Here is a 17372-nt window from a genome sequence, read left to right as displayed (position 1 = left end):
GAAGCGTCTCTGGGTCTATAAAGGTGCCGGTGTTAGGCGAGGGATACGCGTGAAGCCACTGACCTGATTCTGGCCTAGATGAGGCCAGAAGCCTCGCTCGGTCCCTGCCTGTCGCGGTGTCCAGAAGTGTGTTTAAAGTATTTACTGATGCTATATCATCCCAGGCCCTTTGTATTTTCGGTCGAGACGGAAAATTTTGATTTGGTCCAACTAGCCAAGCATTCGAGGCCTCAACCAGGCACGCGATCTCGCAGTTTGTAGCCGGAGAGGCTTTGAGAATATTACCTGCGAGATCGGAGGTGCTATGAATTGAGGCCAAGAATGCCGGCAAAGCAACACTTGAGATTTTACGGGTACCCAAGCCACCATACCTTATCGGTAAGGTGGCTTGAGTCCATGCCTGCTCGTTAAATCGGATGTTCAAAATTGATTCAATTTGGGATTTTAAAAGTAGGTCAAGAGGTCGGAGTAGATGGGGGTATTTCCAGATAGGACAACAGCGGAGCAGGTAGGTGAATTTTGGAATGAGTAAACAAAATTTTAGAATAAACAGTGCAGAATGACTGCTAATTTTGAGAAGGCGGTCCGAATAGTCACTAAATTTTGAAATAGATTTACTCAGAAGAGGAGGGATGGCTTCATTGAAGATGGGTGCTCCGAGAAGATGTAGACTGTCTTTAGATATATTTTTGATGGATGGCGCGATGTTATTAAAACTTTGAATAATTTGGGATGCCGAAGAAGAATCTACATTGTCGGAAATATATAATTCACATTTATTGAAATTTAATTCCAGCCCAATGTCTTTAAATTTATTTTTAATTTGTAATAAATCTGCTAAGACAGTCTGTGAATCGCCACCTAGAGTCCCATCGTCAAGGTACCACACGTTTAATTTGGAATTTAGACTGTGAATTATTGAATTAATTGTCAAACTAAATATAGATATCTATTTCAAAATCCGAATCGGGCCCATAAAGACGTAAAAATGATGGTATCTATTTCAGAACAAAAATCAATGAATAATTTATTAGCGCATTTACAGTGATATATATTTACTTATAGACTTTTTTAGAGGAAAAAGTTATGTGAAAAATACATCCGCTATATTTATTCTTCCTTTCTTCATCTTATTAGGCAGTCAGTCATATTATTATAGACCCTTTTTTTATTGCTCATACGTATGGCCAAATTATACGGGGATATTTTGGGCAGTGATGAACTGTGTGGCCAATATTTTATATTTATTTTATTTACTTTTAATATTACGTTTACGAACTTCAAAATATTATAAGGTTTTTTTTTAATAATAATAGTTATTACTTACCTAGAATTTTCTCTGCCTTATATCATTATATTTATAACGGTAAAATACCCGGACCTAATATTAATCTCAATTTATAAACATCCGATGTGAAAACTAATGCTAAAGAAGGTAGCTACTGTGTTTTTAAGGTAACAGATGAGCTAGAATTTTATTAAGGATAATAGAAGGCTTAGTTAAAACGTTTATTTTTCTGTTCCAGGTACTACCGCACTAACAACGACGATTGGACAGAAATGTGTTTCAATAAACGCTTGATCAAGCTGGCTGACTACTTCCGATTACAATCCAAAATGACTCGTTAGTGAGCCTCTGAAAACATAGACAGTCGACATGACATGCAATACCAAAATCGTAATCACGAAGCTACTAATATGCTTCCTCTTGTCTGGCGTAAAAGGAAGATCATGGGCCAGCCACCATGACACTACCACCTCTACAACTCAGACTACACCCACCACTAGCCCGGCTCCAAAGAACTTCCACAATGATCCGCTTGTCGTCGAGACTAAGAGCGGTCTCGTTAAAGGTTATGCCAAAACGGTCATGGGTCGCGAGGTACATATATTTACCGGAATACCATTCGCAAAACCGCCTCTAGGTCCACTAAGGTTTCGAAAGCCAGTTCCAATCGAACCGTGGCACGGTGTTCTAGATGCCACCGCTATGCCCAATAGCTGCTATCAAGAACGATACGAGTATTTTCCTGGATTTGAAGGTGAAGAGATGTGGAACCCTAACACCAATATATCAGAGGATTGTTTGTATTTGAATATTTGGGTTCCTCAGCATTTACGAGTTCGCCATCATCAAGATAAGCCTCTGGCTGAGAGGCCAAAAGTGCCGATACTTGTGTGGATTTACGGTGGAGGGTATATGAGTGGGACCGCAACCCTTGATTTATATAAAGCTGATATTATGGCATCGTCAAGTGATGTTATAGTGGCTTCCATGCAGTATAGGGTGGGAGCATTTGGATTTTTATACTTGAATAAATTCTTTTCACCGGGCAGCGAAGAAGCGCCAGGTAATATGGGACTTTGGGATCAACAACTGGCAATACGTTGGATAAAAGACAATGCGCGGGTATTTGGTGGAGATCCTGACTTGATTACACTGTTTGGGGAGTCAGCTGGAGGAGGAAGCGTGAGCTTGCATATGCTTTCACCAGAGATGAAGGGATTGTTCAAGAGGGGTATATTACAGTCGGGAACGTTAAACGCACCATGGAGTTGGATGACAGGAGAACGCGCTCAAGATATTGGGAAGGTGTTAGTTGACGATTGTAACTGCAACAGTAGTCTTCTGTCCGCGGATCCGAGCCTAGTTATGGATTGTATGAGAGGAGTAGATGCAAAAACGATTTCCGTGCAACAATGGAATTCATATACGGGAATATTAGGATTTCCGTCAGCTCCGACTGTCGACGGCGTATTTTTACCAAAAGACCCTGACACTATGATGAAGGAAGGTAGCGTCCACAACACTGAAGTACTTCTCGGAAGTAATCAAGATGAAGGTACGTTAAAAACTCTTAAAATTAGTCACTAAATAAAATATTTCTAGCTGTCATTGTTATGTAAGTAGTTCAGTACGCTATTCATATATTTACACTTACCATCAAGCAGGCTATATGTATGTTGTGTGCACCAATGATGTGGTAAAAATGTCAGGTAAACTTATTACCTAACGTTTCTTTTTCCCTGTCACCCGAAAGTACTCGGGGTTGATATAAACGTCCAACAACGGTACACGTGCTGCAAATTAAGTAAAGTTGGAAACACGTGTTATAAAAGCCTTAGAGGTCGATCCTGTTTTTACCATTTTATACGACCTGAGTCGTGTTATAAGGCTTCTAACGTGCACCAATATGGCATCTAGCGTGCACCAATAAGGCTCCTAACGTGCACCAATAAGTGCATTGCATTTTGTAAGCACAAATCAGCGCTAAAGACTCATGTTATAATACCTAAAAAGTAAGTTCAAGTTACATTCAATGTGGTTCAATGAGAACCACGTTGAATGTTAATGTTGTTTTTTATTACAAACCTATAATCCTGGGAAAAAGCTGATGTGAAGTTCTAAATATGTATATAGTGTATAAGTACCTATAATACTTACCATTTCAATACTCGTAAGGTGACCAAAGCCGAGCAGTTCAGGCGAGGCTGATGGTTCATACCTATGCACCACTAACTAGCTTTACAATTAAGCAAAATATCGAGAAGAAATCTGCGTTAACTGCGAAAAAATTCAAAAGTGTATGTAAAGCCTCCAACCCGCTATAAGCCGGCTTGGGATTATAAATTACTGAGGTATTTGAAATTATACTATAAAATCCATCGACAACTTTTCAGCTTCGGAGCATTGATTTGAAAAACTTTACAAGTGTCACGTACTTTTACAACGTCTTGTAGATTTCGAGGTCAATTCTGTACACAGTACACACCTGCCCGGCTCGACCAATTCCCACGGCCTAACGAGCTGGCGAGCTTTCGCCTCGGGCCAGATAACCTAATTCTGATCTCAGAATACTCATAATTGTTACGGATCTCGAGGACACTCTAACTGATTCGCTAGAGGCGAATGCTCGCTTGCGTTTGGTATGCAATGAGAACACGGGTCGTGTCCACGCATGCGTAGAGCAGTGTAGACACAACAATAGCTGTACGATTCTAGAGACGTACTATCAAGTACTACAGACTCGCCCACGTAGCTACGCTCCCTCCCGGGTGGTACGCTGTTGCCACGCACCCCACTTGGGGGGGTAAGTCACTAGTTGAAAAACAGTCAACGTGTAAGAATCCACTTCATATGTATTTTTTCATAATAAAATTGAAATGAAAATAATTTGTTTAAAACAACACAATCTTAAAATTAACAGATGTTACTTTGGCATATAACTAATTGGTTGTCCCAAAGAGGATACCTACCGCTCAATATGATTGTGTCGGAGCACTAATTGCGACGACGCTGTTTTTTAGTAACCTACGAGCCCCGATGCAGATGTTTTCGTCTAGTGAGACCATTTTTGAGGTTCTCGCGTTTGTTCAAAAATAATGTTTTTGTTTAAAAATTACTAATATTTAATGCTTATACTAATGTAATTTAATTTTATATGATAATACTCTGCAATAACTAAATCCAAACACAAGAAATACCGTTTGTACTGAAAGGAAAAAAATCATGTTTTTTATTTTTTTATTGACGGGTAGGATTACAACATATGTGAAAAGGGCTATTACTAGGGAAAGCAATAGGGCTCTGCCAATGTACTGACAATTTTGTTTCGAGCCCATGCATGCAGCAGTGCTGTAGGAGATGACAATATGATTTGGACAACGTTTTTGAAAAGTCCTTTTTTTCAGCAATAAAAGTCTCATGCAATTTTATTATACGATCAAAATAAACTACATTAAACATTGCTATTATGGTTCCCATTACTGGGTAATTTTATGTTCACGTGTAAAATTTATTAAAATAAACAAAATTGTTGCGTGGAACTAGACGAAATAATTTGCATCGGGGCTCGTACATATAAAACAAGAAATAAAATATAATTAACCAAATTTAATAAATAATTTTAAATAAAATAAAATTAAGAAATACTAAAAACAATACGAAGCATAATCAAAATAATTTTCCTAGAAAGAAATAAATTGGGTTTATAAAAACTTCTGTTTTGTTTTCAAATTATTTGCACGCCTGGTTCTAAGGCGCCACCCCATATACAATATTTTTGACTTTCGAAGCGATTAAATTCCAAAATTACGACTGATATGCCATTTGTTGACTAAAATACATGGAAAAACGATAAATACAAAACTGAAAACGTAATAAATTTATATTATGCACCCTCTAGCCGCTCAGAGTTCTAAGAAATTTCAGTTCATTCTATGTTATATCTTTGTTCTGATAGATTAATTTAATAAACAAGAGTGAAAAGAAATTTAATAAACAAGAGGATTTAAAATGTAGTGCCCCGCATTCTTTAAAAAGCGGCCAAGTGCGAGTCGGACTCGCCCATGAAGGGTTCCGTAGCAGCAAGTAACATAATAAAATTGCGATCTACGATTTATGACGTATTAAAAAAACTACTTACTAGATCTCGTTCAAACCAATTTTCGGTGGAAGTTTGCATGGTAATAAAAAAAATCATTTATTTCAGGTTTCAGGACCCATATTACATTTACAAAAAAAATATTAATAAAATTAAATACAGTCATTTCCAAACAAACGCAACAAAAATTATATACAATACAAATACATATACGTACACAAATATATATACAATTACAAACAATATACAATACAATACAAATACAAATTACACATTATTAGCGACTCTAGGTAAAAATCATCACTTTGTCTGGCCAGTGATGATTTCTACCCAGTGTAATGTACATCATAATATATTTTTTTTTTTAGTTTTATCATTCTCTTATTTTAGAAGTTATAGGGTAAGGGGGACCACATTTTACCACTTTGGAAGTGTCTCTCGCGCAAATTATTCAATTTAGAAAAAAAATGATATTAAAAACCTTAATATCATTTTTTAAGACGTATGAGTTTGATGAAAAAAAAAATTGAGTTTCAATTCTAAGCATGGGGAATCCCCAAAATTTATTATTTTTGTTCTATTTTTATGTGAAAATCTTAATGCGGTTCACAGAATACATCTACTTACCAAGTGTCAACAGTATAGTCTTTATAGTTTCGGAAAAAAGTGGCTGGGACATACACGGACAGAGAGACAGACATGACGAATCCATAAGGGTTCCATTTTTTTTCATTTGGCTACGGAACCCTAAAAAGTATTACAGTCAAAATTATTAATAGAATATAATTTAAGTCTTCGGATCATAAATTAAATTAGTGTTTCATTTTATTACCAGTGAGGAGTAGAAAAAGCAAAATAAAAGCTCATCTTCACAGTCGACCGCCGCGGGCACGATACTTTCAAGTCATAAACAAAAGAGAATCACTAGTCGTAGTACCTACTATATTATAATAGTTTTCTTCATGCTATGAGCACGAGTATTTTTTATTTAGGATAAACATTAAACAATAGCTTAAATTATCCAGTGAACATTTTATAGAGTTTACGACTAGTTATACGACGACGAGTATACGAGTATAATACGAGTATAGTATAGTTTTATAGAGTTGTGGACTGTCCATATGTTAGTACTTATCTACATTAATACAAGTTGCACTTGCCTATGGTAATCTCGCAACTCATGTTATAAAAAAATTATATTATAACAAAAACGTTTATTAACCCTTCAATTAGCAATGCGAAGAATACTTTACACCAGAATAAAAAAAATGCAACGTAACTATCACTTAAAATCATTACTTTTTTTAATGAAATGATAGTTTGATACCTAACGCATCTTCGACGAGTGAGATCATTGCCCAGGCGCAAAAAAATATCAGGTTTTATTGACCCATGAATTAAATTAAAACTAAGATTATTTCTATATTTATTATTATGAATAAAGTTTAAAGTTTACAAAAGCTAATTAAGGAAGAACCACTAAAATTGACCAAAAAAGGCTAGTAAAATTCAATTGTTTTGTGTTCATCAAGTGAAAGGGCCCTAAATATAAGTTAATACTTACTTTAGAGCCGCATGTTATTCTTCAAATAAATGTAAAAAAGTGGTTGTCACTTGAAAGATAAATAATTTAACTTTCAATGTCATTAACAAGTGGGTAAAGTGAAGAGAAAAAATGCAAAAACTTTTACGGCAGTAAATTATCAAGCGAGATTTATGATCCCTTTTAACTGGTTGCAATGAGAAATATGATTTTTACGAATTTCTATAATTGCTTCACTTGAGAATATTTTGAGATATTATTTATGTGGTAGGCATTTGAACGCAGACATACTTATGTACTAGAAATACTAAAATTGTTTTACTCAAGAGTTTTGGAGAACTTTTTGCTGACGACGACTTTAACAAAACATAAAAAATAATTTTATAATACCATGAATTGAAAAGTAAAATAGTAAAAAAAAAACGGTCAAGTCCGAGTCGGACTCGCCCACCGAGGGTTACGTACTTTTTAGTATTTGTTGTTATAGGCAACAGAAATATATCATCTGTGAATATTTCAACTGTCTAGCTATATCGGTTCGTGAGATACAGCCTGGTGACAGACGGACGGACGGACGGACGGATAGCGGAGTCTTAGTAATAAGGTCCCGTTTTACCCTTTGGGTACGGAACCCTAAAAAGACCAGTGCAAAAGTGAATGGCTATACTAACTTATTGAGATTAATAATTTCCTGCAAAATCTACATTATTATGGATCAAATGGATCTATTTCGGCATATTCTAATAAAATATGGTTAGGAAGAGTTCATGCTCTATCAGTGGGAGAGTGTATTTTATAAACAGGCCGCGTAGCCAAGATGCCAATCGCTAACGCTCTGTAGCGATCGAAACGCAACTGTCACTATCACACTAATATGGAAGAGTGATAGAGAGGCAAAAAGTTTTTCGTTGTCGAAGCGATAGCGATTGTAACCTTGGCTAGGCCGGCTGATGAGTTGGTCGTAAAATAATAGTCTCTAAAATTGCTACAAAACCCGAGGGTAATTAAAATGTTAACGTAAATTTTATAGCAAGCATTTACACTGACGACCTACCGGGCTCCTAAAGTAATCCAGAGATAAGCGCGGTGGAGGGTGTAGCGTGCCACTAGTGACGGGTCAAGGAAATATTACCTGTCTTGTTCGGAAATATTGCTCTATATTCTTTAATCCCAAACCGAAGTCTTGAAATCCAACTATTTATTTTCCGCTGCTTACTTACTATACGTTTTCATAAAAGGAAACACAATTATCTTGCTTCGCAATTTAAGGCCATAAAGGGGCCCACTGATTAATAATCCGCCGGACGGTATCGGCCCGTCAGTTAGAACAAAATTTTGACAGTTCCGAACAACGCCGATACCGTGCGGCGGACTGTTAATCAGTGGGCCCCTTTAGTCTGTAGTCAAAAACAAATACATAAATAATACCGTACGTTGTGGGCTAGGTAGATCTGTGTGAGATGTCCCCTAATATTTTTTATTTATTTATTTTAGTAAGTATGTCGGTAGACTCGACGTGCAATTGTTATTGTTTATTGTTATCGATTTACGCCCCCGTATTGGAAGATACCTCAATAATATACTTACTTACATCTAATATAATAACATGGAATTCAATAAAACTCAAGATTTAAATTCGTAAATATCCCATATTCATGAGAATATATTCTGAAATAGGGAATATTGTCAAATACATTGATAATGTCAGGAATTCACATTAAGATATTTTTACTCCTGACTACTTACATTAAGTTATGGTAAAACATTGCTATTAGGCAACACTTAAATAATGATTATAGAGGAAAAACAAAGTTTTCACTGATATTTCCTTGAGTAAAGAAAGTTTCCAGAGCACATAACTGGAAATATTTACACCTGGAAGTTTCACGCACGGCACAGAACTAGCCGCCACTCATGATATAAATATGTGAAATCCCTGGCAGAGCGCTGCGCGGTGGAGATTGCATAACCTGTGTTGCACTCGGGAATATCATGAGGCTGGGTAACAGTCTTTGCTCTCTTATGATATATCTCTAACATTTTATATGGGAGCAAAGCCAATGTAAATATAAGTATTTTTATTACTTGTCTTGTATTGGGTACGTATGTATATTATGTCCTATAAGCCAGACAAAGTGAAATATATGAATGTCAATCAGCTGCTAAGGCTATGGTAGATATCGGATATAACAATGTTCAAAAATTATCTGCCATAGCGGCGCGATTCGGGAAATGAATAAGGCATTCACTAGATATGAAATAGTAACGATATTTACGGTAGTTACAGAGATTTATTGTCTTTCTGCAGTTTACGTTCTTCTTCTTTTCGTGTCGATGTTCCTTTTTTCATACGATGGAATACGTTGAAAGGTATCTGCATCAATTCTAATCATTTTACAAATAAAGAAATATCTCTATTTGTCAAAGTATTATGAGAGTGTGGTATTGATATTTCAGACATTCAGCGGTTCAAGATTTATTTTTCTATTTCAACTTAAACCTTTTGTCATTATTAGTTACGTAAACGGGACTTAATCGCATCGTTAATTTTAAATCTTTTTTCTTACTGAATTAATTTTTTTGGGACTTGAATTTAATTGTCTTTTTACGTGCGTTAAAGAAATTACTTTTTAGGGAAAATTACGAGAATTGGGTTAATGGGTATTGTTCATTATCAGCTGAACCGGAAACTTAATTCAATTAAAAGTAACCCGGTATGAATAAAAAACGCGTTTCGTTGTCGCAAGGGGTTCGTCAAATTCGTGAGCTATTTCTTAAATTTAAAAGGACTGAACGATTGAAAAAGATAATTTCGAACTTAATGAGAAAATAAGGGTGCTTTAAATATATATATTTTTTCATATTTTACAATGAAATATTTTTTTCTAATAACTTGTTGTAAAACTGAAATAAATTTTCAGGTTGTTATGTATAATCATTAGGTAACTATTTATTTTACTTTATCAAAAATGTTAATAATAGGGACGTCTTTTTATTTAGTGTTCCTTTTTTAATATGTTTATTAGTGCATACAAACTTAATATAATACATACCTAGAAACAACATATGTTATACCATAACATTAGTCATACCTTTTTTAATTACGTATAATGTGTTAAATAAATCAAAATACGCGATTGACATGACAAACAAACAAATTAAATTGTCACAACCAAGGACCGGAAAACCCCTCTTTACGCTTAATCCTATCATTCCTTACCTTATCATTCGGTAACCCTATCATACGGTTACCTGATTGTAATGGTAAGCTTATTGAAACGGTAACCCTAACATTGTTAAGGGTTTTTAACAGGTTTTCATTCAGTTATGGTAACCTTTATTATCCGTTGCTTATTGGTTTGCTACATTTTTAGTACATTATTGTCGAGGCTCGGAAGCTACTTGCGGGCTAAGGATTCGTTTTAAACGGACGACCTATAATTTTATTATTACAGGACCGGAAGTATTTATTTTATTTATTTTATATATTATATATGTTATTTATTGTATTTATTTTATTTCTTATTTTTTTTTTTTTTTTATTTTTTTATTTTTTTTTTTATTTATTTAATCTTTTTTTTTTTTTGATTTTTTTTTTTGTTTTTTTTTTTTATTACTTTATATATTTTATTTAAATTATTTATTTATTAACATTATTTATTTTAATTATTTTATTTATAATATAATAAGATTTAAAATAAGAACACACCACACGGGTAGGTATAAAGATAAGCAAAGGAACGGCAAAAAAACTTGTTTGTGCTGGAGGCTTCATAGATCGCCCATGCCAACCTCGGTTATTCAATAACAAGTTGAATTTAAGTGGGCGTAAAGATTGCAATCGTTTGAACTAGTCAAAAACCTTATAATGAGGTAACTGAATAGACTGGGTTTTTATTTCGGTTACCGGTAACAGAGGTTAACCGTGTCTGATACGGTTACCGAATCAAAGTGTTACCTTATCATACGGTTACCGTTATGGTAGGGGTTTTTACAACCGCTTCTAAAATAACCCTATGAAAAACCCCGGTTAAGGTAACCGGTTCCTGTCCCTGGTCACAACCCAAAAAAAAAAACGCAAGCGATAATCTAATTCAATTACTTATTCCCAGCCTCGCCCCCAATAAATAAGGGAAGCGGAAAGGCACGAAACAAAGCAAAATTACGAGCGGTAGTCGTAAAATAAATCGACCAATTATTTTCCCAAGCTCGTAAATAACCCAATCAATACATGCAATACTAACCTTTACCCGCATGTAACACAGTGCAAATTTCAACACAACTTAATGTAAGACGTGTGGTTGATAAAATAAGTTTTCTCCAATATGCTCGGAAATGTTCACATTACTGTAGCAAATATACTACGGGAAGTTCTTCGTTAATGTCAAACTCTAATTAAAAAACATCAAACTATAGCTGTCCTGTTCTAGCGGACGGGAAGTAAAAAAACACTACAGTAATAACTTATTACTGTAGTGTTTTTTACTTTTTAATAATAAAAAACGCAAACGGCCAATTATTATTGCCGCGAGCCGCTTCTACACGACCCGATCAGCTATCATTTCACGTGTATGGTCGTGCGAATACTGCTTAATAAAATCAAAGATTATTTTTATATTTTTTTTTAATCTCATCCGTGTTCATAAAGCTTATATAGTTTGTCAAAGGACTTTCTCATTTCAAACATAGACAAAGAGAATCATACTATCTTTGTCTTACACTAGTACTAGCACCCAAAAGAAAAGGATGGGTATAGTTTTCCTGGTTCTTACTGACTGAAAAGTTGGTTTGACCAACTATATTGCACAATTATATTGAATGAACGAATACTGAATGGCAGAATAAGTTTGTAACTTTAACTTTTAAAAATTAATTAAAGAGGGAAATTGTTTTTGACATTTTGGATGTGAAGGTTTGATTTGAGTGATGCTTGATGGTTAAATAATAATTATTTTAGCTTATTTCCTCGCATGTTTGGAGAAAAGCACTATATATGCCTCGGCAGGAATAGCAATTCGTGGATTCGTCTTCTTTGTCGAAACGAAAATCGAAACTCATCCACGAATTGCCCTTTCCCGGCCTCTGCAATAATGTACTATAGTAGAATAGAGGTGTTCCTTTTTGTTATCTCTTTAAACAGTAACAAGCGTGGTTGCCGGTTTGTTGGCCCGATTAGGGTGATGACGTGTCAAACAGTTCGTTAGAGGTGCCATGAGCAGACTCCGAACAAACTGTGGGTAACGAAGAAAGCTAACACGTTCATACCTAAATAAATTGTTTTACGTGTAATCAAACTATTTTTTTAAATAGATACATATATGAGATTTCTAATAACATATTTATTTAATTCTATGTAATCTCATTTATTAGATAAGTCGAAAATACTAGTTAATACAATAAATACCTATAAACTAACTTATACCTATACTAAAACTACAAATAAACACAGCACATTTCTATTTATTTATTCATACATCAAATGTGTGGGCATTTTATTTAAAAGCCAAGTAACGAAACAAACATAGTTTTGTAAAATCAGTACAACTGGGCATAGGTACTAGTACTACTATTATCATACTCGTAGCGCTACGGCGCGGCGTAGCCGGTTTACCTAGTGTAGCTAAAATCGCGCTATTATGTGGGCGTATTTGAGTAAATATAATTCAGGAAAGTGATTGTTACCGATAAAGTGAGTTAGCTGTTGTTGTCTGCGGTGGCTTATACGGGTAACGATGTTTGCCGAACGCCCACGGCGATGGCCCGGTAATTCGTATTACAGCAGGCGTATTATGGATGCCTTTATCCACGTGATAAATAACTGTCACTTTTTAACACCGTGGGATAGAAAGTGATGGACACGGTTTTATAACGCTGTCATGTAGTCAAGAAGGACCATCATGTACGTACAAATCAACAAAAAAAAACCGACTAAACTAAAACTAAGTACCTATAAAGTAAAACCCTGCAAATAGAAAATTGGGCCCAGGTCTGTGACGTCCGGAGGGCTTATATTATATTATTGTGTTATTGTTTAACATTATGAGTAACTACCTAAAACTGATACCTAACAAGAAACTAATATCGAATAACATACTTATGTCATAAGTCATAACACATCAATATCATTAGTACCAGCACTGTCGAAAGTTGCTGAGCTAGGGCTTTGTAATAGGTTAATGGAATACTTTGAAAGAAACAAGTTACTTCATGATCACCAGTATGCGTATCGCCACGGCAGGTCTACGGTAGATGCTGCTCGTGCAGTCCATCAGCGTGTCCTCCAGTATATTGACCAAAAGAAAATGGTTGCAGCGGTTTTTTGTGACTTGTCCCGAGCGTTTGATTTGGTTGATCACAAATTATTGTTACATAAGTTGCAAAGATATGGTGTACAAGGTAGTCTTTTAAATTTTATTAGATCCTTTCTGAAGGACAGAGAACAGGTAGTGTCGGTAGATGGAGGGGCCACTAAGTCTGAGGTGAGGACCCTTGAGGACTGCTCTGTCCCTCAGGGTTCAGCGGTTGGGAATTTCCTGTTTTTGGTGATGGTAAATGACCTCATTAGTTTGTTTGAAGATGGTAATTTTATAATGTTTGCTGATGATGGATGTGCCATTGTTATAGGTGATACTTTTGATGAGCTAAAAGAGAACGTTCTGAATACGGTACTAAAATTGACATGTTGGTTTCGAGTAAATGGCTTTTTAATTAATCTTAATAAGACATCGATAATGCATTTCTGGCTGAGAGGACTGTATCACACTCCTCTGGACATAACGATAAATAACATTACACTTCCACAGGTGCAGAATGTGCGTTTTCTAGGGTTTGAATTTGATTGCGGCTTAAAATGGGATAAACATATTGATGGACTTACTAGTAGACTTGCCAAAGCGTCGTTTGCGTTGTCTCGGCTTGCTCCTGCACTTTCACGTGAGAACCTCCGTATGGCATATTACGCGTATGTAAACTCAATCCTTGTGTACGGTATTGACCTTTGGGGGCTGGCAGCCGACAGGGATAGAGTTTTCATACTGCAGAAGAGAGCGGTTAGAATGTTGGCTGGGGTGCCGCCATTCACTCCAACTAAAGAGTATTTTCGTGAGTTAAAAATTCTAACAGTGCCCTGTTTATACATACTTGAGGTGGCAAAATATATGTATAAGCACAAAAGTGAATTTGTTATGCGTAGACCTGATCAAAGGCAAACTGATCGTGATATTAAATCCGTCTTTGTCAGGTTAGTAAAATCGTCCAACTCGTTGGGGGTAGTTGGTATTAAAATTTATAATAGCCTGAGCCGTGAAATAAAAGAGGCGGCTTCTTATGAGCTATTTGTTACTAAGTTAAAAGCGTTTTTAATTGACCAAGCTTTCTATACAGTAAAAGAATTTTATAGTAAATTTAATGTAAGATGATTCCGTAATATTTAAGACACTTGTATTTTTTGTTTTCTAATGGTCTTATTGACATTTGTATATATTACTATTTTGACATTTGTAAATATTCTTCTGACATTTGTATATATATATTGTTTTTAAGTTAGTGTAAGTTATGTTACTATTTTTAATTTTAATTTTATTTTGTATTGTGTATTTTGACATGTGTTTTTGACATTAAAGATATTGAATTGAAATTGAATTTGAATTGTTACAAATGTTACAATAGTGTAATAAATAAATCTACTTCTGTGCTCAGACATACGTATAGCAATTACTTTTTCTCATTAACCTCTTTTGCGATTGCTAACTTTACTTACTGCCACACTAAGCATCAAATACCAATAAATATATAAATGGAAAACATCGTCAACATTGCCTACTTTGCTCAACATTGCCTGAGTTAGAAAATTGTGATTCTTTACAAAACGCCAACTGGTTTGTAAAGAATTACAAATTTCTAACTCTTTCGTCTAATTCCTATCAATTATTGTCATTCTCCCATTATTAAAGATAATAGGTACCTATAGCTACAACTCTTTTGTAAAAAATCAGGGTTTTTTTATATACCTGACAATATTGAGGAATTTGACGGTAACCCGTTCGTATACTTAAATTTGTGGTGAGAGGTTAAATTGTTATAATGGAGTCCCTTTGTTTCCCATAAAGTTTTAAGTCATAATGTATTGTTTGTCATATTATCGTTAGTCATAAAGCTGAAACTGTAAACTTTTCAGGATTTTCGTAAGGTTATATTGTAGATAGGTTGGCTTAGGTTAGGTTTGTTTTATGGCAATCCTGAAAAGTTACGCGTTTCTGAGAAAAACCAATTATGACTAACGAAAATTCGGACAAACCATACAATATTTGTTTATTTGTTTATTTATTGTCACTTAGCAATTATGACTTAAAACTATTGTGAGAAACAATAGAGACCCGTTACGCTACGTCTTACGTAGGCGAACAACGCGCGAACGCGGCGCGGCGCGGCGCGGCGAAATCAATCCTTTGATGCCCATAGAAGTGTCCTACGTAAGCGATCTCGTTGCGAACGCGGTGCGGCGCGATTTGCACGCGAATGTCAGGCGGCGCGGCGCGGCGCGGCGCGGCGGCGGCCGCTTTCGCCGCGCCGCGCCGCGCCGCGTTCGCGCGTTGTTCGCCTACGTAAGACGTAGCGTTATAATATGTAGGTATTATGGAAGTTGGTTGTTTTATTTTTATAACTTTCAACCTGATCCACCAAAGTATCTTGAATAAATAAAACTGCAATGCATTGATCTTGCACTAATAAAAGTATTTCTTTTACAGGAACATATTTCTTGTTATACGATTTTCTCGATTATTTCGAAAAGGACGGACCGAGTTTTCTACAGAGAGAAAAATTCTTAGAGATCATCAACACGATTTTCAAGGATTTCTCTAATATTAAAAAAGAAGCAATCATTTTTCAAGTAAGTATTAAAATGTATTTCACTCTGACCATACTCAGTCTGAGGGGTGGATAGGCGAAAACCGAAAAAACGAAAAAAAAAAATTAGCTGTTCTACCTATAGAAAACATTGACTCTAATTCACCGAAATGTATGAAACGGCAGCTTTTATTTCGCGATTTCGGCATTGGTCCCATAGTAAAACTTGTTAAGTATGACCTACATATTCACCCCTCAGAATTTGGTCAGAGATGAAAATTTCATCCTGTATGCCTGACGTTATATTTTTTTACTCAATTTATTGGCATGACATTGTGTAATCAGATCTCTTGGTTAATGTATGTGTAATGTGTGTAATAAGTGATCGCATGCATCTAAACGCAGGCAGAGGAAGAACTAAAAAGGAAATGTCATTTGCAATTACCGTCAATATCGTAAAACGGTACTGTCCGTTCCTAACACGTATTAAAGTATTTGGAATGACGCTCCTAGTATTGTTTAATACTTAGTAATACATAAAACTACTTTACTATTTTTCCATCCGTACTAGTGTTTGATACTACCTACTAACTTAATTGCAGTGATGTCACAAATTTTCGTCTTGCACACATTAGTGTTTTTCATCGGCGCACAGATTAAGTCTAGTAGGTAGGTTACCTATGCCACGCGAATGAGCTTAATCAATGCGTTTAAATATCATATTAGGATAACCACTGCAGCTAAAGCAATGCGTTTAAAGGTGATATTCGGATAGCCAGTACAGCAGTTACTGTTACCACGTTGCTGCTATAACGATGATGCGAGCCATTAGGTATCACTGTCAATTTTCTTGATAATTACATTGATGTCGTTGCAGCATTGCTGTCACGATTAGAATGGTGAGGGCGACTTGCCCCATCCCAGTAACCCGGGTTTAAGCGGTTAAAGCGTTAACCCAGTGTCAAAGTGTACTGGTAACCATGGTAACTCCAGGTTTAACCGGTTAACCCGGGTTAGAGGAATGGTGCAAGTGGCGCTTAATTCATAAAGAATAATGTGCAGAGGCTCTGTCGAGGACTACTTTGAGGTTTTATATGTTATTTATACTTTTTATACATTTTGTCTATGTTTTTATGGTATTTTGTTTTTAGATCAGTTGTCATTAAATGCTATGGTGAAAGCCCAGCTTTTTCGTTGCTCCCGATTTTTGTAGCTATCGAAGTGTATATATTGTCCTGGATTCCGGGACAGGCTCTATAATACCGCCAGTGTATAGAATATATATTTTAAGTACCTACTACATTATAATTTTTATTTTCCAGTATACGGATTGGGAAGAAATAACCGACGGTTATCTGAACCAGAAGATGATAGCAGACATAGTGAGCGATTACTTCTTTGTGTGCCCCACTAATTACTTCGCGGAGGTTCTGGCTGAAACTGGCGTTGACGTCTACTACTACTACTTTACGCACGTAAGTTTTTTTATTAACTACATACCTTTGCGAACTCGATTCGATATCGTACTAAGCTATAAAAAAAAATTGTTTCCTATAAGGTAAGGTGGGGTAAGACTATCACCGGGGGGTTAGACAATC

At 35.7% G+C, this 17372-nt stretch overlaps 2 protein-coding genes across 3 annotated transcripts in view; both read left to right on the top strand.

The window, feature by feature from the left end:
- The window catches only part of LOC134664380 (serine protease nudel), a 389278-nt gene that overhangs the window by 200548 nt on the left and 171358 nt on the right, over positions 1-17372 (top strand). The window lies entirely within an intron of this gene.
- LOC134664383 (acetylcholinesterase-like) overlaps positions 1-17372 on the top strand; it is a 75258-nt gene that overhangs the window by 35758 nt on the left and 22128 nt on the right. For both annotated transcript variants that reach the window (XM_063520971.1, XM_063520972.1), the window contains exons 2-4: positions 1527-2843; positions 15675-15817; positions 17097-17249. In XM_063520971.1, coding sequence (XP_063377041.1) covers positions 1658-2843; positions 15675-15817; positions 17097-17249 — 1482 coding nt within the window. In that variant the 5' untranslated portion in view covers positions 1527-1657. The remainder of the gene's footprint in view (positions 1-1526; positions 2844-15674; positions 15818-17096; positions 17250-17372) is intronic.

This window comes from Cydia fagiglandana, chromosome 5 (genome assembly GCF_963556715.1).
Source record: "Cydia fagiglandana chromosome 5, ilCydFagi1.1, whole genome shotgun sequence".
Taxonomy (NCBI): domain Eukaryota; kingdom Metazoa; phylum Arthropoda; class Insecta; order Lepidoptera; family Tortricidae; genus Cydia; species Cydia fagiglandana.
The sequence above is the reverse complement of the archived record's forward strand: the minus strand, read 5'-3'. Positions and strand labels throughout refer to the sequence as shown.